At 40.1% G+C, this 25,175-nt stretch overlaps 2 protein-coding genes across 3 annotated transcripts; one reads left to right on the top strand and one right to left on the bottom strand.

Moving 5' to 3' along the window:
* Nucleotides 1-12,428: 12,428 nt before the first annotated feature.
* ifnphi4 (interferon phi 4) lies at nt 12,429-15,630 on the top strand. 2 transcript variants are annotated; one of them, XM_042305251.1, is made up of 5 exons: nt 12,429-13,298; nt 13,464-13,538; nt 13,750-13,896; nt 14,319-14,396; nt 15,247-15,630. In XM_042305251.1, exons 1-5 carry the CDS (start codon nt 13,050-13,052, stop codon nt 15,343-15,345), a joined length of 648 nt encoding a protein of 215 aa, XP_042161185.1. In that variant the 5' UTR covers nt 12,429-13,049; the 3' UTR covers nt 15,346-15,630. The 2 variants fall into 2 exon arrangements, with proteins under 2 accessions (XP_042161185.1, XP_024242780.1); XM_024387012.2 differs by lacking the exon at nt 15,247-15,630 and having other exon boundaries at nt 12,429-13,044; nt 13,235-13,298; nt 14,319-14,612.
* cd79b (CD79b molecule, immunoglobulin-associated beta) lies at nt 15,441-21,242 on the bottom strand. The gene is made up of 5 exons (XM_024387010.2): nt 21,073-21,242; nt 20,001-20,309; nt 19,601-19,719; nt 19,229-19,282; nt 15,441-16,672 (listed from the first exon to the last, which is right to left on the bottom strand). Exons 1-5 carry the CDS (start codon nt 21,134-21,136, stop codon nt 16,574-16,576), a joined length of 645 nt encoding a protein of 214 aa, XP_024242778.1. The 5' UTR covers nt 21,137-21,242; the 3' UTR covers nt 15,441-16,573.
* Between the last annotated feature and the right edge of the window lie 3,933 nt (nt 21,243-25,175).

Genomic DNA, 25,175 nt, shown 5'->3' with positions numbered 1-25,175 from the left:
AAGGCTGAGGTTTTGTAGATGGGTCTGCTCAGAGAAATGGAAAGGGGGATCAATTAGTTGGTTCTGCTGTTGTAACTGTTTTGGAAGCTGGAGAGTGCTCAACTCCCTTCACACTTATCAGCCCAGGCGGCAGAACGTTTTGGCCTGACTAGAGCTTGTATTTTGGGAAAGGACAGCTCTGTTAACATTCTCACTGATAGTAGATATGCGTTCAGTGTTTTTGGATGATTTTTATCCTCTGCAGCAGAGGTAACTCTGGGTCTTCCTTTCCTGTGGTGGTCCTCATGAGAGCCAGTTTCATCATAGCCCTTGATGGTTTTTGCGACTGCAATTGAAGAAACTTTCAAAGTTCTTGAAATTTTCTGGATTGACTGACCTTCATGTCTTAAGGTAATGATGGACTGTCATTACTCTTTGCATAGTTGAGCTGTTCTTGCGATAATATGGAACTGGTCTTTTACCAAATAGGGCTATCTTCGTTATACCACCCCTACCTTGTCACAGCTGATTGGCTCAAACACATTAAGATGGAAAGAAATTCCACAAATGAACTTAACAAGGCACACCTGTTAATTGAAATGCATTCCAGGTACCTCATGAAGCTGGTTGAGAGAATGCCAAGTGTGTACAAAGCTGTCAAAGGGTGGCTACTTTGAAGAATCTCAAATTAGATTTGTTTATCACTTTTGGTTACTACATGATTCCATATGTGTTATTTCATAGTGTGTTGAGGATCAGTGTGTCGCATGTGTTGTTACCTACCCTTACCACCTGGGGGCGGCCCGTCAGGATGTCCAGGATCCAGTTGCAGAGGGAGGTGTTTAGTCCCAGGGTCCTTAGCTTATTGATGAGCTTTGAGGGCACTATGGTGTTGAACACTGAGCTGTAGTCACTGAATAGCATTTTCACATAGGTGTTCCTTTTGTCCAGGTGGGAAAGGACAGTGTGGATTGTAATAGAGATTGCATCATCTGTGGATCTGTTGGGGCGGTATGCAAATTGGAGTGGGTCTAGGGTTTCTGGGATGATCGTGTCACTGGGCAGCTCTCTGCTGTGCTTCCCTTTGTAGTCTTTAATGGTTTGCAGGTCCTGCCACATCTGAGCGTTAGAGCCGGTGTAGTAGGATTCGATCTTAGTTCTGTATTGAAACTTTGCCTGTTTGATGGTTCGTCGGCGGGCATAGCGGGATTTGTTATAAGATTCCGCGTTAGAGTCCCGCTCCTTGAAAGCGGCAGCTCTAGCCTTTAGCTCAGTGCGGATGTTGCCTGTAATCCATGGCTTCTGGTTGGGGTATATATGCATGGTCACTGTGGGGACGACGTCATCGATGCACTTATTGATGAAGCCAATGACTGATGTGGTGTACTCCTCAACACCATCGGAGGAATCCCAGAACATATTCCAGTCTGTGCTAGCAAAACAGTCCTGTAGCTTAGCATCTGCTTCATCTGACCAATTTTTTATTGATCTAGTCACTGGTGCTTCCTGCTTTAATGTAAGCAGGAATCAGGAGGATAGAATTATGGTCAGATTTGCCAAATGGAGGGTGAGGGAGAGCTTTGTTTGTGTCTCTGTGTGTTGAGTAAAGGTGGTCCAGAGTTTTTTTCCCCCTCTAGTTACACATTTAACATGCCGTTAGAAATTTGGTAAAACCGATTTAAGTTTCCCTGCATTAAAGTCCCCGGCTACTAGGAGCGCTGCTTCTGGGTGAGTGTTTTCTTGTTTGCTTATCACGGAATACAGCTCATTCCATGCTGTCAATAGTTCCAGCCTCTGACTGTGGTGGTATGTAAACCGCTACGAAGAATACAGATGAAAATTCTCAAGGTAGTGTTGCGGATTAATCAGAATTAGTTTGGTAACATAGATAAATAAGATGTTTTATTTATTTACGTAATATGCTTATGTGAGATACTTGTCATTAGAATGTCTCCTTTTGGACTACATTGTTGACAGTTGCACTTTTCCCTTCTCAGCTAGGGAAAAGTCCCTTGGGGCCCAGAGAGGGAAGAGGTCAGGTTTGAACATTGTCTTCATATGTGAATGTATCTGTTAAACCATGTGAAGGGCTCCACAATGTCGATACGCCAGTCACCCCCTCCTTTTCCCATTGGGGGGGAGGTGTCTGGAACCATTGTATTACCCATCTGATGTTGCACTTATCTTTCATAGTATATGACCTAGAGGCTCACTCCCCTCAGTGAGCTTGTCCAGGAGGGGATTGTACTTGAGATGGGAGTATCTAGAGTTGACAATTGATATATGCCATTGGATGAGGTAATGTTTTGGTACTATAAAGTACCAAAACGAGATTAGAACCTCGTCTTAGAGACCAAACTGAACGATAATTTATAGCTAATGCTATCTGGCTATCGGATACTCCTCTCTCAAGTAAATGTCTTTCTTTGGGAACTGTTCCTAAGACCTGTGGTTCATCATATAAGTTGAGAGGGGTGTATCTTGGCTATAAAAGATCTTGTTATTCTCTTATAGGCGCACTCAGAATTAATTTATAGACACTGAATTGATCTGAGAGTCAAAGGGCTATGGTGAAGCTCATATAATTAAAGATGAAGTTTAAGTATAACTCTGACTGGTGTGTGGTTTGTAAACTCTCCTCATTTAGTAATACAGGAAATTACCACGACAGTAGGTAGTGTGGTCTACAGTTTATCATGAAATACAGTGGCTTGCAAAAGTATTCACCCCTTTGGCATTTTTCCTATTTTGTTGCCTCACAACCTGGAATGAAAAGTTTGGGGGGGGTTGTTTCATTTGATTTACATAACATGCCTATCACTTTGAAGATGCAAAATATTTTTTTTGGTGTGAAACAAATTAGAAATAAGACACACAAATTGAAAACTTGAGAGTGCATAACTATTCAACCCCCCCAAAATCAATAATTTGTAAAGCCGCCTTTCTCAGCAATTACAACTGCAAGTCTCTTGGGGTATGTCTCTATAAGCTTGGCCCATCTAGCTACTGGGATTTTTGCCCATTCTTCAAGGCAAAACTGCTCCAGCTCCTTCAAGTTTGGTTCCTCTGGTGTACCAAAATCTTTAAGTCATACCACAGATTCTCAATTGGATTGACATCTGGACTTTGACTAGGCCAATCCAAGACATTTAAATGTTTCCCCTTAAACCACTCAACTGTTGCTTTCAGCAGGAGGCTTAGGGTCATAGTCCTGCTGGAAGGTGAACCTCCGTCCCAGTCACAAATCTCTGGAAGACTGAAACGGGTTTCCCTCAAGGATTTCCCTGTATATAGCACCATCCATCATTTCTTCAATTTTGACCGGTTTCCCAGTCCCTGCCGTTCTCGGGGTGATAAGAGGTGTTGGGTTTGTGCAAGACATAGCGTTTTCCTTGATGGCCAGAAAGCTCAATTTTACTCTCATCTGACCAGAGTACCACCTTCCATATGTTTGGGGAGTCTCCCACATGCCTTTTGGCGAACACCAAACGTCTTTGCTTATTTTTTTCTTTAAGCAATAGCTTTTTTTCTGGCCACTCTTCCATAAAACCCAACTCTGTGGAGTGTACGGCTTAAAGTGGTCCTATGGACAGATATTCCAATTTCCACTGTGGAGCTTTGCAGCTCCTTCAGGGTTATGTTTGGTCTCTTTGTTGCCTCTGGTGAATGCCCTCCTTTCCTGGTCTGTGAGTTTTGGTGCCATATTCTTTCAATTTTTTAAATAATTGATTTAATGGTGCTCCGTAGGATGTTCAAAGTTTTTTTATAACCCAACCCTGATCTGTACTTCTCCACAACTTTGTCCCTGGCCTGTTTGGAGAGCTCTTTGTTCTTCATGGTGCCGCTTGCTTAATGGTGTTGCAGACTCTGGGGCCTTTCAGAACAGGTATATATGTATACTGAGATCATGTGACACTTAGATTGCACACAGGTAGACTTTATTTAACTAATTATGTGACTTCTGAAGGTAATTGGTTGCACCAGATCTTATTTAGGGGCTTCATAGCAAAGGGGGTGAATACATATGCACGCACCACTTTTACGTTTTAATTTTATATAATTTTTTTAAACAAGTTTTTTTCTTTTAATTTCATTTCACCAATTTGGACTATTTTGTGAATGTCCATTACATGAAATCCAAATGAAAATCAATTTAAATTACAGGTTGTAATGCAACAAAATAGGAAAAATGCCAGGGGGTGAATACTTTTGCAATGCACTGTACTCTACCTCAGAGTACAGTGCATTGCAATAGCTAGAGACTTCCTTAGATATCGTGCACGAGCTGTTATTTACAAAAATACATAGTCCGCCGCCCCTTTTCTTACCAGAGGCCACTGTTCTATCCTGCCGGTGCAGCATTTCACCGGCCAGCTGTATGTTGATAGTGTCATCGTTCAGCCACGTCTCCGTGAAGCATAAGATATTACAGTTTTGAATGTCCTGTTGGTAAATGTAATCTTCCGCGTAGGTCATCTATTTTATTGTCCAAAGATTGCACGTTTGCTAGCAGAATGGAAGTAAGTGGGGGTTTATTTGATCACCTACCAATTCTCAGAAGGCAGCCCGCCCTCCGGCCCCTTTTTCCCCACCTCCTCTTCACTCAAATCATGGGGATCTGGGCCTGTTCCTGAGAAAGCAGTATGTCGTTCGCGTTGGCCTCCTCAGAGTCATTAAAGGGGAAAAAACGATTCTGCCAGTCCGTGGAGAGTAATCGCAGTCCTGATGTCCAGAAGTTATTTTCGGCCATAAGAGATGGCAGCAGCAGCAACATTATGTACAAAATAAGTTTTAAAAATAAGATAAGAACAAAAAAAACACAATCAGGTACATCTTGCCAAGTGTATGTTCTCTACAGAAGGTGTAAATGGTACAGCCAAATTGTTACTTGCATAGTAGCAATATAAGAAATAGTGTCAATATAAATAAAATAATATACAGTATGTACAAGAACAATATCATTGATAGATGAGGTAATATGAATACAATCAGGGGTAAAGTGGCTGAACAGCAGGATAAAAGAAAATTGTACATTAGCAGCAACGTATTGGTGTGTGTGTGTTAGGAGAGAGTCATTTGAATAGAGGCGGTGCAGGTGACTGGTCCGTCCAAACCACGCATGAACAAGGGAATCTATATTCGGAGAGCATGTTTCTGTCCTGCCCTTGACTTTGGTGCAGGGCATGTGATGTCCATAGCCTCTTCGTCGCAAAACTCCCTGATCTTCTCAAAAACATAAGTTTGTCTAGCTGTGTCCAGTCCAGGTGGTGCTTGTACAGGCAGACCATCTATGGGAGGAAGAATGTCAGCGTTGCGCAGCAGCTGAAACCTGGTCCCGACTGAGTCCAAACACTCCTTTGCGACAACAACACCAGGCTCCAGAGGATGGAAGCTGTAAAACAGGAAATAACCCCAAAAATTGTCAAGACATTATAACCTTGCACAACATCAATTCACCTCCCAAATTTAGATGAGAAGAATAATAATCTCATACAATAAAGTGCTGGAACTGCCTGAACTGTGGCAGCAGCCTGAAGTAAGTCAGTTGTTGTTGCCAGCCATAGCTTTCCACCAGCACACTACCATACTCCAGTCCAACCAGCTGTGGGATGTTGACCCTTGTTGTCATTCACAACACCAGCAATCTCAGACAAGGTGTTTACTCTGGTCTTTCTGAAGCGCTGTTTGATGAGGCCGAAGCACTTGGTGTGGCCTGTGATCAAAAAGTGAATGTCCAGACTCTGGTGGAGCTTGTGTATAGTCCGCCAGGCACAATACCAGAGAACAAACTTGTTCTTCTTTTGGCCACTGCAGTTATCACAATTCAGGTCCACACGTGTTTCCCAAACTCCGTAGTTGAAGAAATGATGCATGTAGCTGGTGACTGTGCTCCTGCCTTTGCTGGATGACATGCCTTCATCAATCAGGTAGTTGACTTGTTGTGATATTCCTTCACAGCAGACACCAAACAAGCCACACTTGCGAGGAGTTAAAAAGTAGATGCGACCTGGCTGCATGGGGTCAGAAGGATAGTGCACCTGCAAACAACAAAAGAACAGTAAGATAAGTTAATGAAACGAAAATGTAACGCAAATCGTGATATTTATAATGCATCATTATCAGGAAAGTTTCACTTACCTACAAATGTGCAGAGTAGCAGCACTGCATACAGAAACATAATCTTGGAAACTGGAAGTTAAAACGATAACACACAGCCCGATTACACGTACCTCTGGAAAATACAGAAATAATGTGTGCTCAATAAAAGTAGTGCCAATCATGTTTGAGGTCAATTAAATAATCAAAACGTGTTGTTTATGGTTCAAATACCAAGTGCTGTCATCGATTCCTTGTAGAGACACCACACTGCTGCTTTTGTCACATGGGATGGCAGCAGCTTTCCACCAAAGTGTTTGTGTCCTGGGTGGCGTCCTGGTATACTATTGCATTATACTCTGCGTAGTTGTTGAAGTTCACCACTCACTGCAAGTTCTCATGCTTCAGGTGTAACCTGTACTTACTTGGGACAGCTCTCTTTTTGATGGGAGGCATTAGACCATTCTCCTTGTATAACTGTTACAGGAGAGTCAGGTGTGTTCTACTGACGCTGAAAGACAAATTTCAGATAAAAAATATTTTGCCATTATTATACAATACCATCAGACACACCTGGCTAACTTGATGGGTCATGTAATCATCTGGCAAAGTTTAGTCTTTTGTTTAGACATGCTAGCTAAACAATTAACCATAATCCTAATCCATAGAGTACTAGCAATACAAACCGATTGTCATAGCTAGCTGAAGTTAACCAAAAAGGTTCAATGTTATCTATCTAACATTAGGCTATAACTCACAATGCGAAATCGCATTCTGAGAACATTACTACACACAGATCATATATGTAATGTTAGCTAGCGAGCCAGCCATCTAATGTCAGCTCACTAGCTAACAGTAAGCTTGCAATGAAAACAACTTTCTGACAAAATTAGAAACATATAATATCTGAAACTAGCTAGATTCTTATCCATATACATGGATGAACGCTTCATGGCAGACTGCAGCCCCTTTCATTAAATAAGACGTCCTGCGTTTCCGTTTAGTTTGAACACCTTGCTTGGCCCGTTGATGTGTCAAGTCACTCTGGTTCACACTGACCGTGTGCAATGCCATAAGGATCATCTTAAACTTTAGCCCCCACCCAAACTCTGACTATTTTACTCGCCATAGCAGAGCTGTTTAGGCTGTTTTCATGTTATCCAGAGTGTTGGTAGTGTCAATTGTGCTCCTATAACAATTTAATTACCTACTATCCAGGTCTGTACCCAAACAATTTGAACTTCTACTTTTAAAAATCCACCTCTCTAAAAACAAGTCTCTCACCGTTGCCACCTGCTATAGACCACCCTCTGCCCCCAGCTGTGCTCTGGACACCATATGTGAACTGATTGCCCCCCATCTATCTTCAGAGTTCGTGCTGCTAGGCGACCTAAACTGGAACATGCTTAACACCCCAGCCATCCTACAATCTAAACTTGATGCCCTCAATCTCACACAAATTATCAATGAACCTACCAGGTACCTCCCCAAAGCCTTAAACACGGGCACCCTCATAGATATCATCCTAACCAACTTCCCCTCTAAATACACCTCTGCTGTCTTCAACCAAGATCTCAGCGATCACTGCCTCATTGCCTGCATCTGTAATGGGTCAGCGGTCAAACGACCTCCACTCATCACTGTAAAACGCTCCCTGAAACACTTCTGCGAGCAGGCCTTTCTAATCGACCTGGCCGGGGTATCCTGGAAGGATATTGATCTCATCCCGTCAGTAGAGGATGCCTGGATATTTTTTTTAAATGCCTTCCTAACCATCTTAAATAAACATGCCCCATTCAAGAAATTTAGGATATAGCAAGGAACAGATATAGCCCTTGGTTCTCCCCAGACCTGACTGCCCTTAACCAACACAAAAACATCCTATGGCGTTCTGCATTAGCATCGAACAGCCCCCGTGATATGCAGCTGTTCAGGGAAGCTAGAAACCTTAATACACAGGCAGTTAGAAAAGCCAAGGCTAGCTTTTTCAAGCAGAAATTTGCTTCCTGCAACACTAACTCAAAAAAGTTCTGGGACACTGTAAAGTCCATGGAGAATAAGAACACCTCCTCCCAGCTGCCCACTGCACTGAAGATAGGAAACACTGTCACCACTGATAAATCCACCATAATTGAGAATTTCAATAAGCATTTTTCTACGGCTGGCCATGCTTTCCACCTGGCTACTCCTACCCCGGTCAACAACACTGCACCCCCAACAGCAACTCGCCCAAGCCTTCCCCATTTCTCCTTCTCCCAAATCCATTCAGCTGATGTTCTGAAAGAACTGCAAAATCTGGACCCCTACAAATCAGCCGGGCTAAACAATCTGGACCCTTTCTTTCTAAAATTATCTGCCGAAATTGTTGCCACCCCTATTACTAGCCTGTTCAAACTCTCTTTCGTGTCGTCTGAGATTCCCAAAGATTGGAAAGCAGCTGCGGTCATCCCCCTCTTCAAAGGGGGGGACACTCTTGACCCAAACTGCTACAGACCTATATCTATCCTACCGTGCCTTTCTAAGGTCTTCGAAAGCCAAGTCAGCAAACAGATTACCGACCATATCGAATCTCACCATACCTTCTCTGCTATGCAATCTGGTTTCAGAGCTGGTCATGGGTGCACCTCAGCCACGCTCAAGGTCCTAAACGATATCTTAACCACCATCGATAAGAAACATTACTGTGCAGCCGTATTCATTGATCTGGCCAAGGCTTTCGACTCTGTCAATCACCACATCCTTATCGGCAGACTCGACAGCCTTGGTTTCTCAAATGATTGCCTCGCCTGGTTCACCAACTACTTCTCTGATAGAGTTCAGTGTGTCAAATCGGAGGGTCTGCTGTCCGGACCTCTGGCAGTCTCTATGGGGGTGCCACAGGGTTCAATTCTTGGACCGACTCTCTTCTCTGTATACATCAATGAGGTCGCTCTTGCTGCTGGTGAGTCTCTGATCCACCTCTACGCAGACGACACCATTCTGTATACTTCCGGCCCTTCTTTGGACACTGTGTTAACAACCCTCCAGGCAAGCTTCAATGCCATACAACTCTCCTTCCGTGGCCTCCAATTGCTCTTAAATACAAGTAAAACTAAATGCATGCTCTTCAACCGATCGCTACCTGCACCTACCCGCCTGTCCAACATCACTACTCTGGACGGCTCTGACTTAGAATACGTGGACAACTACAAATACTTAGGTGTCTGGTTAGACTGTAAACTCTCCTTCCAGACCCATATCAAACATCTCCAATCCAAAGTTAAATCTAGAATTGGCTTCCTATTTCGCAACAAAGCATCCTTCACTCATGCTGCCAAACATACCCTTGTAAAACTGACCATCCTACCAATCCTCGACTTTGGCGATGTCATTTACAAAATAGCCTCCAATACCCTACTCAACAAATTGGATGAAGTCTATCACAGTGCAATCCGTTTTGTCACCAAAGCCCCATATACTACCCACCATTGCGACCTGTACGCTCTCGTTGGCTGGCCCTCGCTTCATACTCGTCGCCAAACCCACTGGCTCCATGTCATCTACAAGACCATGCTAGGTAAAGTCCCCCCTTATCTCAGCTCGCTGGTCACCATAGCATCTCCCACCTGTAGCACACGCTCCAGCAGGTATATCTCTCTAGTCACCCCCAAAACCAATTCTTTCTTTGGCCGCCTCTCCTTACAGTTCTCTGCTGCCAATGACTGGAACGAACTACAAAAATCTCTGAAACTGGAAACACTTATCTCCCTCACTAGCTTTAAGCACCAACTGTCAGAGCAGCTCACAGATTACTGCACCTGTACATAGCCCACCTATAATTTAGCCCAAACAACTACCTCTTTCCTAACTGTATTTAATTTTTATTTATTTATTTATTTTGCTCCTTTGCACCCCATTATTTTTATTTCTACTTTGCACATTCTTCCATTGCAAAACTACCATTCCAGTGTTTTACTTGCTATATTGTATTTACTTTGCCACCATGGCCTTTTTTGCCTTTACCTCCCTTCTCACCTCATTTGCTCACATTGTATATAGACTTGTTTATACTGTATTATTGACTGTATGTTTGTTTTACTCCATGTGTAACTCTGTGTCGTTGTATCTGTCGAACTGCTTTGCTTTATCTTGGCCAGGTCGCAATTGTAAATGAGAACTTGTTCTCAACTTGCCTACCTGGTTAAATAAAGGTAAAATAAATTTTTAAAAAAAATAATGCTTTTTTTGCTGACGTTTACTGACACCAGCCATATTCAACCGGTGTTAGTAAATTCATCCGTTATTCTGCGCTCTGGCACACTCAGACGAGACTGCTCTGAAACCGCTGTTGCAGTGACGTTCTATTGAAATGGATACTTGCATAGTGGAGTCTTTTGTTAAGTTTTACTACGCAATACACAAAAAAGCTGCGTTAGACAGGATTACCTACACATACTGACCAGCTCAAATAGACAGAAGCAAATTGAAATGCATTCCAGGTGACTACCTCATGAAGCTGGTTGACAGAATGCTTGAGTATGCAAAGCTGTCATCAAGGCAAAGGGTGGCTACTTTGAAGAATATAAAATATATTTCAATTTGTTTAACACTTTTTTGGTTACTACATGATTCCATATGTGTTATTTCATCGTTTTGATGTCTTCACTAAAATTCTACAATGTAGAAAATAGTAAAAATAAAGACAAACCCTTGAATGAGTAGGTGTGTCCAAACTTTTGACTGGTACTATATTTATATTTTTTAATTGCCTGTTTTTGGCATTAGTCCATGTCACATATCAATTTGCCAACAATGTAAATCATGTTTAGTGAGTTAATAAAGCCACATACAAACATTTCTCGATTAAGGCAGCTCCAAAATGTTTCAGTCTAGCTCAGTGCTTTCTGTGGTGGAGGGGCAGCTGCGGAATACAGAGAGTGTAGGTGTTGGTAATCTTCTTTAGTTGCGCCGTGATTGGCTCAGTGTTCCGTCACTCATGGGGACACTACGTCACCGCAGAATCTACAGGGAGAGTTAGGCAGTTTAAGCCCCCTTGGGTGTTGACATATATTTACATTAGAAGTCCCCATCCAAGAAGGCACAAGGTCATTGGCCACAGGTAAAATGATGTCAAATCATGTTATGTCTACCGTAGCTTTGATTGGACTGATGAATGTACTAACTGTAAAGTCGCTCTGGATAAGAGCATCTGCTAAATGACTCAAATGAAAATGTAAATGTAGGACAGAGTTCCTGCCTTGTGGTCCAGATACACCCTTATTCTGGAGGACTAATGGCCAGACACTACAGTCTTTATATTGCTGTGTCTGAACCAGTAACTCTGCTTATTGCACTCTAAACTCGAGGACTTGTCATTGTTTCCCAATCCAGAGTCTTTACTTGACCTGCTGATGTCTTGAGACTGATGGAAGAACACCTTTCCCACTCCACTCAACCTCCCAGTAATGTCCAGACAGAGTCTCTCACACAGCACCTGCCGGGCCAAAACAAATCTCTCTGGTTGATTAGCTGTTCCCACTGTTCAGCAGTTACTTTGTTCACCCCTCACTGAGAGGTTTTTGAATACTGTGTTTGAGTCCAAAGTGAGCTGGCAGAAAAAAAAGTTCTAAAGTTGTAAAGGACAAAGTTGCAGATACCCTGTCTTTGAATCAGTGGAGAGAAATTGCAGTTAGCTGGAAACTGTCTTTCCAAATAAAACTACATTTGCAACCAAAAATGGTTTTGTATGACCTGAAAGGGTTCTGGGACATTTCAGTGGGCCTTACAGATGATTCCAAAGAAACACATTCCAGCCCTCTTTCATTAACCAAATGCATTTCCAGTTCAATAATAGGGTAGTAGTCTGTCACCTTGATATAATATTCAGACAACAATGAAAAAATATGACGTATTTCTTCTTAATCCCGCGGTGAAGCACTGGTGTTTCGTTTCGATTTAAGCTACTCTCACTCATCACTGTGTCGAAAGTCAGCAGGCTACACAGTATTTCATAATCAGGGCTCTCTCTTATCATGTTATTACAACGTCAGCAAACATATTTTCGATGCAAAGTCCACGTGTAGCCCACAGTAAAGACTACAATAACATTTCATAATCAGTGATGTTGTCATGCATTTTCGATCTGCTTCAAATGATATTCATGATGTCACACAGCCTGAGGCTCAAATCAACGTGTATGTGTCATGTGCGCCGAATTCAACAGGTAAAAAAGGTATTAGGTGAACAATAGGTAAGTAAAGAAATAAAACAACAGTGAAAAATAAACACACAATGCAAATAGTCCGGGTAGCCATTTGATTTCCTGTTTGATTACCTGTTCAGGAGTCTTATGGCTTGGGGGTAAAAACTATTGAGAAACCTAGACTTGGCACTCTGGTGCTGCTTGCCATGCGGTAGTAGAGAGAACAGTCTGACTGGTGTAGCTGGTTCTATTAAGTCAAAAAGAAAAATAGGCCTACGTTTTTTTTTTATTGATAACATTATGGGCTTAATATAAATAATATATTTTTGTTCAATGGCAAACATTAAAGTAGCCCAATTTCGATTGCTACTAAATGAAATAAAACAAATAGGCTAGTTAAAATCCTATTGAATAGCCTACGTTAATATTTACAGAAAATGACTCGAAAAAAATACATGGAGACGAAGCCTACAGAAAATTGCAAACAATTGCAATTTATAGCCTCAGCTCAAGCCATGCAAATCGGAAAAAGTGTCTCAAACATGTTTAGATGCGTCCTATTCAACGCTGGCTTGGTATGACATTTACAGTAGCCTATTCAATGTGTGTGAATATTGCTAAAAACAATACATTGACTTTCCAAACACCTGTAAAACATAAACGAATATAAATGTCATGGTAAATATGTGATCTTAAATGTTTTCCAACCGTCGCAGGTACGGAAAGTGAAACGGGTATTGGCTTCACCCTATTCGTTTTGAGAAACTATAAAGGTCGCATTCCTACAGGTAAGATGGTATACCTAAACATTAGTAACAAGACCGTGACATTTGACATAGCTAAGCCTGTTTTGTATTACAAAGATATACTTTTTTTTGCTCCACGTCTCGTTTTCATTACCAACATGCATAGGCCTGCGAAGTCTTTGCTTATTTGTTTGTTTTTAACCCTGTGCAATGGTTTCTCGGTGGGCTGCAGATGGATGGACGATCACAAATTCATACAACACAGTGAGACCTTAATGAACCTACTCAATATTATGGTGAGTAGATTCTTATATTTTTGTTATTCTAAACCATTGCTGTAATTGTATTGTGCCAACAGAAATTGAAGCTGAATTCTATGATTTTGAATATTGTACATTAATTATTGAATGCATACATTGAATTTGTATTTATCATGTTTTTTTTTCTTCTCTTAAACATAGGGTGGGGAGTTTACTACAGACAGTGTGGACATACCTTTCCCAGAGGACCTGTACGAGCAAGCGGAATATTTACCAGTAAGTTAGGCAGTCTTGTGAGATAGTCGACCTTTAGCATGGGATGTACTGGTGCACAGAGGATGTATGCATTAGCATTGTATTGACATTCCAGAAAAATGAACACCCCGACATTATTCTATGTCCATCATGAACTATTTCGATTGGCAAATATTAATTACTTTAGTACGGATCAGGTTAAAGTCATTTCCTCATGTCTTTCATTTTACAGACTGATGACACAATTTGGTTCATCCTCCAAACCCTTGACAAGATCGCTGAGCTGTTTGATGGAGAACTAGACTCTGTCTGGGATGAGAAGAAAGTGGAGATCTTCCTCAATGTTCTCACCAGTCAGTCTGATGGCCTTCAGTCATGTGTAAGTATAACATCTTCATATTCTACAGCTGGAATAGCACTTCTCTAGCCTGGTCCAAGATATGTTTGTGCTCTCTTACCAACTCAGTTGGACATTGACAACGATCAAGTTGTCAAAACAGATCTAGGACCATGCATGCTAGACATTTTAATATGAGCACATGTTAATTTGAATGAATGGACTGAGTATCAGAGAGTTGGAGGAATGCAATATCTATATTGAGAACGTTACTTTTATTCCACAAACAGACTGTAACTATAGTGCAATTCTTTCTCCTCAAATTATTTAAACTACTCACACTTGTGTTATACTTTAATGGGCCTTTTGTTTAAATTGGTAATGTATTTGTAGGGAAACACAATGCATTGAAAATAACTTATAGGAGATACAAACATTCAGTCATGCTTTTATCATCAATCCAGGTTAGGGCCCAGAAAAAAAATAGCAAGAATCTGCAAATGTACTTCAAGAGGCTCAACAACCATGTCCTTAAAAGAATGGTGAGTTTTTATTGAAATAATATTTCATATGTGGCCATAATGAGATGAATCATCATGGTCACATTGAGCCATTGGATCCCGTTTTACAATAATCTTCTACATACAGTACCAGTAAAATGTTTGGACACACCTACTCATTCAAGGGTTTTATTTTATTTTTCAGAATAATAGTGAAGACATCAAAACTATGGAATAACACATATGGAATCATGTAGTAACCAGAAAAGTGTTAAACAAATGTAAATATATGCCAAGAGTGCAAAGCTGTAATCAAGGCAAAGGTTGGCTATTTTGAAGAATCTCAAATATAAAATATATTTTGATGTTTAACAATTTTTTGGTTACTACATGATTCCATATGTGTTATTTCATGGTTTTAATGTCTTCACTATTATTATACAATGTAGAAAATAGTAAAAAAAATAAAGAAAAACCTTTGAATGAGTAGGGGTGTCTAAACTTTTGACTGGTACTGCATGTGTCCATAACAATATACTGTACATACATTGAAAATGGTAGTTACACTGGAAAGTACAGTGTAAGTACATTGTATTTGTAAATACAAAAATAAATACATGATTCAATTTGGCTAAACCTTCCCTCATCCAATAATTGTTGTTTACTTGACAAATACTTGAAACTGTTCATGGTGTAAACAGATTTAACAATGTGTACCTATCTACACTGCAGTAACATGTACTTGTTTAATTTAGGGCTCAATGTAATCCTTAATGCTAAAGAGCTGCGCTACAGTGCGATAGAAATGTAAAGGCAATGTTCTCTTCTGTATGATGAGGGTATTCTGATTTTCAACTGCTAATATGTTTGTGGCTTTGTCACCAATCTGCAGGCATACAGTGCTCATGCATGGGAGCTGGTCAGGAAAGAGGTTAGGACACATCTGAGGAGGCTGGTTCTTCTGGGTTCAGCTACAGAAAACAGCATCTAAACTCAGCAACGCAATAATTATCGTCACGTATGAGTGACGTCATGTATTTCGCCTGTTTCTTTGTCTTTTTTTATGATATGTTTATTGATTCCACATGGAAATGTGTTTTTTTTTTTTATCTGGTTTTAAATCTATTTATTTATTGGGTTATTTATTAACTTTTATTTATTCTGTTGATGATTGCTGGATACATTTTTATACACAAAATTACTGTAGATGTATGCTTTTACCTGCTACTTCATTAAATGCATTTTTGAATGCATTTTAAATGCATTTTTGACTACATATGGATTTGGCAATCACTGTTTAACAGTATATGGTATAGTAATAGTTTTCATAACAACAATAGAACATTGTGATGTTTTTGAAAAAAATGACAGCTCTAGACAAAAACAACTTTCTCTCGAGACTAATTGTTTTTTTTGTCTTTGGATATTTAAGGCAAAGTCCACTTTACAATGCTGCCATATCATAGTACAGGCAAGAGTATAACATTATTAGCAATCAACGATGGATGGCCTACATATTTATCCAGGCCACATGTCCACTTAACAAAACACCCACATTGATACAATTTGAAGGGGCGCGATCAGGTTGAGTATTTTACAACTGAAACAGGAGAAGCTGAAAAGAGAGCCTTTCTATGGACAAGCCTCGTTAAACAAGCATTGCAATAACTAACTTTTGTCGCATTCACCCTATTATATAACAATCAAAATAGTAGCACCAACTCAAAACTCATTTTATAGAGACACCAAATCGAGCACAACTGAAAAGAATACATGAACACATTTGAGATAGGTGAAAAGAGAAAAACATGCGATTAGAAAAACACGAATCAACAATCTGTTCCTCTGCGTGCATCTTATATAGGAGGTATCGAAAAGAACACGCGCACATGTATTCTAAAATGACATTACCCATATGGATGGATCTATAACATGAAGAAATAGTGGTCGTCTGAACAAATCACTAAACATAAGATACATCCTGTAACACCATGGATGAGACATTGGCCTTTGAGTCCAGGGCCGTATTCATATTGCATCTCAGAGTAGGGGTGCAGATCTTTGATCAGATCCCCCTTGTCTATTCATTTTCATCTGAGGCAAAAACTGATCATAGATCAGCAGTCCTACTCTGAACGCTTAACGAATACGGGGCGGATAGGCATTGAGATGCAGTGGATGACAGGAGAGCTCAGTCCCCATCTCCGCGCCGATGCAGCTCACTCCTGCTTCCAAGCTGCAGCAGCCTCTGCTGGCCCAGGCTGAGCATACACTGAGATGTCCTCATACAGATCACCACAATGCTCGATCTCCAAGCCCTGCATGCGTCAAATACAGAAAAATGGCGTGGGGATGGGGGGGGAAAAAGTGGGAAAATGTACTATTTACTACATTACAACTAAACGTATTGTGATGAATGGTAATTTTGTGCACATGCAATGAATACACTCGTAGAAATAAATACAAAAGTAGGCTACAGTTTATGTACAATGTGCTGCTTTTGCATGAATTCCATTTGTTAATGACAATTTGATGGTTATGCTATTGGTATGTCTTTGGTATATCGACAAGTTGATTGTGTAAAGCAAGTTAGAGCAATAGAAGTACCTAAATATGTCCGTACTATTTTAATTAGAAGCAGTGCTTAAGGAAGATGAAGACCCACCGTTAATAGAAAAAAAAATGGTGGGGGAGGGGGCCAAATGAATGCAGAAAATAAGAAGCGTACGCTGGAATGACGACACAACGTTTTCAACATGCACAAACACAAAAAAAATGAAACACCACCTTAGCAAATGCTAAAATGAAAACATTTTGTTATCCACATTATGACAATGGTAACAAACAAGCTGTGGTTAAAGAGTCACTGAAGCAGAGAGAGAGAGAGAGAAAGAAGCATGCAGCTGTGAGGAAAAACACAATTTCCTGTTTGTCACTGATAGCCGATCACGTCTAAAGTTAGGCTGATTCCACTATTGTTGCTAATGTTAACAAAAATATTAGCGTCACAGCTCTTAATGTGGGACTTTGACTGTGGAAAAATCACCTCCACTTAGTCTATTGCGCATATTGAACATTCATGATACTCTGTACAGCCTAACCTATGGATTGTGCACCCATGAAATGCTGTATCAACCTACTCAGTGACACCCACAGAAGACAACTTTGTAGAGTTTACACAAATATTAGCATCATAGCTCTTATAGCAGGACATTGACTGGGGGAAATCACCTCCTCATGAATATTCAACACACATACTAGACTAAGTGGGGAGGGGACTTATCAAAATCCCGCAATAAGAGCTACAGAATGACAAAAAAAAAACTCTACAGAGTTGTCTTCTGTGGGTGTCACTGAGTAGGTTGATTACGCCATTTCATGGGTGCACAATCCATAGATAAGTATGTACAGTGTACACGTATACCCACAATGCAATTCTGAAGTTTAATACATTTAGAGTGCGATTTCAACTGGTTTAATTTTATTTAGAACTAACAGGGCTGGAATTAATCTACCGGTAGCCTATGTGCCGTGGATAGGTATCTTATGTTGAATCTATTTTAAGACATAACATAAGGAAATCTTTGTTGGTTATATGCTGACTGTAATTACCCAACAATTGATGTAACCTACAGGTGTCGAATCTTAATTTGATCACCCTGTTGATGCAGGAAACTTGTAGTGTATTGAAGGCTTCTAAAGTTTTTTTTAAATGTCAAACTTGATTTTCCCTAACATAAAATGTATCAACCCCTCCAAAAAAATTTACATTAATAACAATCCACACAGTAACTAACACTTGACACTGACTCTACTCCAGCCACTTTAATCATGGGAATCGATGGGAAATGATGTAAATATATCACTAGCCAATTTAAACAATGCTACCTTATATAATGTTACTTACCCTACATTGTTCATCTCATATGCATACGTTGATACTGTACTCTATATCATCGACTGCATCCTTATGTAATACATGTATCACTAGCCACTTTAACTATGCCACTTGGTTTACATACTTATCTCATATGTATATACTGTACTCGATATCATCTACTGTATCTTGCCTATGCTGCTCTGTACCATCACTCATTCATATATCCTTATGTACATATTCTTTATCCCCTTACACTGTGTATGACAGTAGTTTTTTTTGGAATTGTTAGTTAGATTACTTGCTCGTTATTACTGCATTGTCGGAACTAGAAGCACAAGCATTTCGCTACACTCGCATTAACATCTGCTAACCATGTGTATGTGACAAATAAAATTTGATTTGATTTGATTTGATTTGATTTGCCTGCGGAAATGAAATTAGCATAATAAAAACATCCCCATAAAAAATCTGTCTGTTAAAACACGAGATATCAGTTGTTTTTCATGGGCTGCATTTCAATCCCTATTTTTCCCCCGTAAAGTAACATGCGCAGAACGTAAGGTTGTTTGGTGCACACGAATAGGTGTCCTGAACACAGGTTGCACAGCCACTCAAGAATGAGAAATTGTGCGGTAACAGTGGATACTTTCTGGTACTATACGGTAGTTAATAATGGTAATGATACCATATGGCTCTGAGTGTTATAAGTTTTAATGGTTCCCAAAGGAACTCAAATAATTTACAGTGTTACCGCATCGTAAAATAGGTGCAACCTGATTTTCAATAGGCCTATAATCCCTAAACAGACATGAATTCAAACGGAATTGACCCAAACTCTGATGTCTTCTCCTTTTAATATGAACCAAATTGTTACACTGCAGCCTATTGCAGCATACAAGATAGTAGGGAGAACATATAGAGAATTGAGGGGGTTATAGCTCCATTTTCATCAAAAACCACAGAAGACCCTGTTATCATCATTAGCATACTGTACCTCATAGATGTGATCATGTTCAGGTTCCTCATAAATGGCATCTTCCTTCTTCAACTGAAAGAAAATTAGAGACAACTGAAAACAATTCTGCATAATAAAAACCAAGTATCAAATTGTACATATTACACCATATATTTTACACATACTGTATCACACACTGTACCCTCTCACCTTTGTGTCAAAATAATGAAACTTTTGAAAAGCTCGAAGATCAGAATGTAAGTAGTCAATGTGAATAAATGATTTCATCTGTTTTGTTGTGTCAGGTACATTCAAACATATTGAAACCACACCAGATAATGCATTAAAATACATAATTTTGTTTTTGCTGAGGTTTTCAGTTAGGTATATTTATTGTGTCATGCGACTCACCAGGGATTGGTGGCGTAGCAGTGGGGCAAGAGCAAACAGCGTTAAGAGTAACGCCTGGAGAAATATCAAAGCATCCTTCAGTTTGCTTCTCCTTTCTGCATTTTCACTGTTAGAGGGTCCTTTATACACACACACACACACACAGAGAGAGAGAGAATTACGAGTTTGTAAATTTGCAAATTACGAGTTTGACAATCTATGACCATCTTTAAATCCGACGATGACAATGATGCGGATTATATATATATTTTTAAATCATAGTAGTTAATAAAGCAATACATATCCTTAAACAGATGCCATCCCATTGACAAAAACGATTCCAAATAGTTTTCAACCAATCATTCTTAACATTTTATGTCACCATCCAAGATTGCATTGGGCTATACTGTAGTCTACTTACTGAGCACTTGTAGCTCTGTCCCTGGCCCCCAGGTGATGTTGTTAATCAGACAAAAGTAAAATCCGGTGTCCTCCGTCTCTACATGTCTGAGTTCGATCGAGGCATTTCGTAACATGCTCTTCTGCCTCACAGTGACCCGGTCCCCCTCTATCTTCTTCCCAGTGGTGTTGTATTCTGAGGCCTTGTACCATTCCACCGTGGCAGACTGGATTCGGTCCGACACCACACAGAATATGACCACAGTGCGATTGGTCTTCACCCCAAAGAAACGAGGCTTCTGGGTGACCTGTAGGGGGCTGTTTAAAGCCACTGGAGAGACGTATGGGATGAGAGACACAAGGTTTGGTCAGTGAGACAGGTGATGGAAGCGTTGAACTATTTTATAAAACCTACTACTGTTAAATTAACATGATTCATTAGCAAATGTTGTCAGATATTTGTTATGAGGAAATGGCATTTATCACATAGATAATCAAACACTAATCTTTCATATAATTCCTGTAATCTTTCGTATCTGATTAATTATATAATATATAAATGTGTAAGCGTGTTAGACATCAGTATATGAAATAATGTATAAGCCTACCCAAGCTATTTCAAATGACTGTATGCCTGTTTTACAGTAACAGCCTAATAAATATTCTGCTTATTTTACAATGACACAAAACGACGAAGTAAGTGTAAAAAAACAAAACATAAATGAATGGCTAATACCAATAATACAATGGATTAAACAATCTTGGATGTAACAAATTGTACATGGATCACAACTAAATGTTTATTACAGATATATTGTGAGGTTAGTTTGACTTCCTCTTTTACACAGATGGGCAGGAAACAATGCTGGAGACGTGGTCCAATGCAACAACAACACAAAATACTTGCAAAGCAAACGTTTATAAATATCCAACATGTAAAATATTTGTAAATATCGATACAAAGATAACTTCAAGAGCAGCTTAAATGTAATGCTTGGGATAAAGTGATGACTCTAGTGTTTTATGATGTCTCATTTTGTCAGCACACATGCTAGGAATCACTCTTAAAACAAGCCAGTGTACCAATCTCTTACCTGAGAGGTTCACAAAGGCGAGCCCACAACATCCAACCAGTAGCCAGCACATGGCGGTCAACATTACTACTGTAGATTGCAAAGCACAAGTTGTACTAGCCCCAAAATAATCTATGCAGAATAGCACCTTGACTGTAGCGTGGAGAGAGACACCAGCATCAGTGGGTGTGACCACTGTTTGGTTGCGCATGCCCCATTCAAGATAATCAAACAAATAAGAGGCAGGATATGATTAAAGGTATAGTTCACCCACATTTCAAAATTGCAATCTTGCTTGACTTACATGTTAGTTTTGAAAATGCCAAAGATAGCGGATGGTAGCAGTGGCGACATAAACAACCCCAAAGAGTGAATTGTATTCATGAAGTGAATTGCACTGAATTGTCTTTGTCTCCAGACTGCTTACAAGGTAAGGAAACAAAATGTGAATTTGTCATTTGGTTGAGCTATCCCTTTAAGTTGCAAACTACCAAACACAAACTGAAGTCACACACTAACAGGTATGACCCAAGTTCATTAAACTGCCTTTAGAAAACAATTAGTCGACAAACAGTTAACATTTTCCAACAAACATCTTTTCCTCTGCAACTTGTACATAGGGTCTATTCAAATAAAGTGTACTTGTGTGATATTTTACATAATCCGCTCAAACATGCTTATCAGAGCCCCCTATTTTCAAATGGATACCCCTCCCTTCCATACCTCATGTGACATACCTTATGATAAAGCAATGTGGTGCTGTGTGTTTAGAATGATCTGCTGCAACATGTTGGGCTGGTAACATGTAGGCCAGGGGTTCTCAAACTGGAGGATCGAGAGTGTGAAACATCTGCCTCTGATTCCAAAGGGTCAAAGGTAGCAAGTTTGAATCCAGCGATGGAAAGTTGTTTTTGACAATTGTTTTTGTTTGTTTGTGCCTCTGATTCCAAAGGTTGCAAGTTTGAATCCAGCAATAGAAAGTGTTTTTTTAGATTTTTGTTTTAAGCCTATCCCAAACCTTAATCCTTACCTTAACCCAGGTAACGACCCCATTTTGAAATCTGCTTCTTGTGACCCTCAACTGTGAGTATGTCATTATAAGCCAATTTTTTTTTAAATAATTTGGGGCTATAGCAGTCAATTGCATAACATTCTGCCAGTATTTCTGATTGTCCTCTCAACTTCGATAACATACAGTACTTTTAATGTAGGTCTATGACAGTCAACTGCAAAATAGTCTGACATAATGTCTCTAATGCGTGTACAAAACAATTGGGATCTCGGAAATCTCCGACTTCCGACTTCAGTGTTTCAAGACAACTGGAAACTCAGAAGGAAAACGTGCACCGACTGGGAAAAATAGTTTTGAACAGTCATCCAACTCGGAATTCCAAGTCGGCAACTCGGGCCTCTTTCTAAAGATCCGACTTTCCGACCTGAAGAACACTGAAGACATGATTTGACCTAGTTTTTTTCAGAGTTCCCAGTTGTCTTGAAAGCACCATTGTCTCAACAACACAAATTAGATGGGAGTGCTTGATGTATGTCGTGTAGGAGCATTTTCTTGAATCATTCCGATTCAAGCGCCACGATCTAAGGGAACTCTCTGGTTTCATTTTATCTTTTAGATTTCAATCATTTTCATTTCGATTTTTAAGGTTAACCACATTACAATGATTTTGAGATAGAAAGACAATATATTTCTTTTAAAATATGTTTTAATTTTGCAGGGGGAATTCTCCAGCAACCATAATTCCCTATCAGGTGACCCCTAGTTTGGGAACCACTGCCTTAACCATTCAGAGTTCATTCCTAACCTTAAGATTTAGAAGTTAATGCCTCTGATTCCAAAGGTTGCAAGTTTGAATCAAGTATTGCTGGATTTGATCTTGCAACCTGGCAGGGGCTTATGGTGTTTAAGGTAAGGGTTAACGTTTGGGATTGGTTGAAAAGAAAAATGTAAAAAATATCTTTCTATTGCTGGATTCAAACTTTTGATTCTTATTTATTATTTGATTCTTCCAGGCAACTTCGAAATTTGATGTTTGAGAAACATGGATGAATGTCTAATACATTTTGTCTGGTTTTGCCTGGAAAAAGCAGAGTATATTAATATTATCCACATAAAATACAGTTTAGCAATCTGTTACGGCGCATCTTTGCCAGAACAACCTGGCGATTTCATCAATAATTTTCATATTTCATATTTTCGTGCTTAGTTTGGGTGGCTACTGGCTAGGCGGGTTGGGCTGGTTTTAACCTGGTCTCAGAGCATTTTGTATTATTCTGTAGGTAAACGCGAGATATTGTGCATTGACATGATTGGTTGACGGTAGGTGGAGGCAGAAGGTCCTGTATAAACACAAACCTACTTCCTTGACAACTTCCTTAACAATAGCTCCACTCTGCTACGCTAAGCGCAAAAAGTATGAAAGCCCTGATGTCTGCAGAGTCTGCATCTCAGTAAATGCTGTATGGCCACTTCAGAGGTTGGATTGACCATGCAGAGTCTTTACGGCTGAGCCTACAGGTAGGCAGTATGATCCTGCTTGCTCTGGTCTCCAGAGAAGTGACATGATATCCCTAGTTGATATTGGCTGCTAATATGAATGACTTCCAGCCCAAAATGCAGGTGTACAACTCAATGTATTTCTGTATCTTTCGTTTTGAAAATACGTCACTGTTTATGGCTGTAATGACAGGCTACATTTGTGCAGCGATTGTGCGCACATGCATGAACCACTGATGTAGACCAAGCTGAGTGATGCTGGAGATAGATTGCTGTAAAATGTGTTGTAAATGAATGAGTAATTATCCATACCGTGATTTATATTTGAAAGTTGCATTTAAATATTTTCACAGCACATAATTTGTTTGTGAATCATTACTCATTTATCTACAATACAATACCTCCATAATGATTCCTTTGCTCGTGTTAGTCACTACCACAATTCTCAGGGGAAATTCAGGATCTTTTTTGCTTTTTGGGGGGAAAGTGTATTGAGGCTTTTATGAAATCCACTTTAAAAAAGTGCTTTGATGCACCAATAGTCCTTTGGGACGGGGTGATGCAATCGCTGAAGTGTCTTACATGGTTCCCTGTTTTTTACTTTTAAAAATGTATGTCAGTGCTCAGATAAGAACCAGGCTGATGCCTGCAAAATGCTACATCAATGAATCATGCTCCATGGTATGTACCAGATTTATGCACAGTAAGAATGCACAAAGCACCAGAAACAGTGACGAAACATAACCATGTGTCTCAGACGCAGATTTTTTTTGAAAGTATGTAAATGTGTCGTGGCCTAGGTCTATGCCTCCGAAACACAAATACTGCTGCATCATGGGTTTGAATACGGCCCACTTCTATTTCATCACACTTTTTCTATCTACAAAAGTATGTGGATTGGCTATTTCAGCCACACCCGTTGCTAACAGGTGTATACAAATCGAGCACGCAGCCATGAAATCTTCATAGACACACATTACCAGAAGAATGACCTTACTGAAGAGATCAGTGACTTTCAATGTGGCATGGTCATAGGACGCTACCTTTCAAACAAGTCAGTTTGTAAAATGTCTGCCCTGCTTGAGCTTCCCCGGTTAACTGTCAGTGCTGTTAATGTGAAGTGGAAACTTGTAGGAGCAACAACGGCTCAGCTGGGAAGTGGTAGCGCCACACAAGCATACAGAATTGGACCGCCGAGGGCTGAATCGAGTAGTGAGTAAAAATCGTCTGTCCTCGGTTGCAACACTCACTACCTAGTTCCAAACAGCCTCTGGAAGCAACATCAACACAAAAACGGTTAGTTGGGAGCTTCATGAAATGGGTTTCCATGGCTGGGCAGCCACACACAAGCCTAAGATCACCATGCGCAATGCCAAGCATCAGCTGGGGCGGTGTAAAACTCGTTGCCATTGGACTCTGGAGCATTGGAAATGCGTTTTCTGGAGTAATGAATCACGCTTCGCCATCTGGCAGTCTGACGTACAAATCTGGGTTTGGCGGATGCCAGGAGAATGCTACCTGCCCGAATGCATAGTGCCACCAACTGTAAAGTTTGGTGGAGGAGGAATAATTGTCTGGGGATGTTTTTCATGGTTCGGGCTATGCCCCTTAGTTC

Source organism: Oncorhynchus tshawytscha, linkage group LG24 (genome assembly GCF_018296145.1).
Source record: "Oncorhynchus tshawytscha isolate Ot180627B linkage group LG24, Otsh_v2.0, whole genome shotgun sequence".
NCBI lineage: Eukaryota > Metazoa > Chordata > Actinopteri > Salmoniformes > Salmonidae > Oncorhynchus > Oncorhynchus tshawytscha.
The sequence above is the reverse complement of the archived record's forward strand: the minus strand, read 5'-3'. Positions and strand labels throughout refer to the sequence as shown.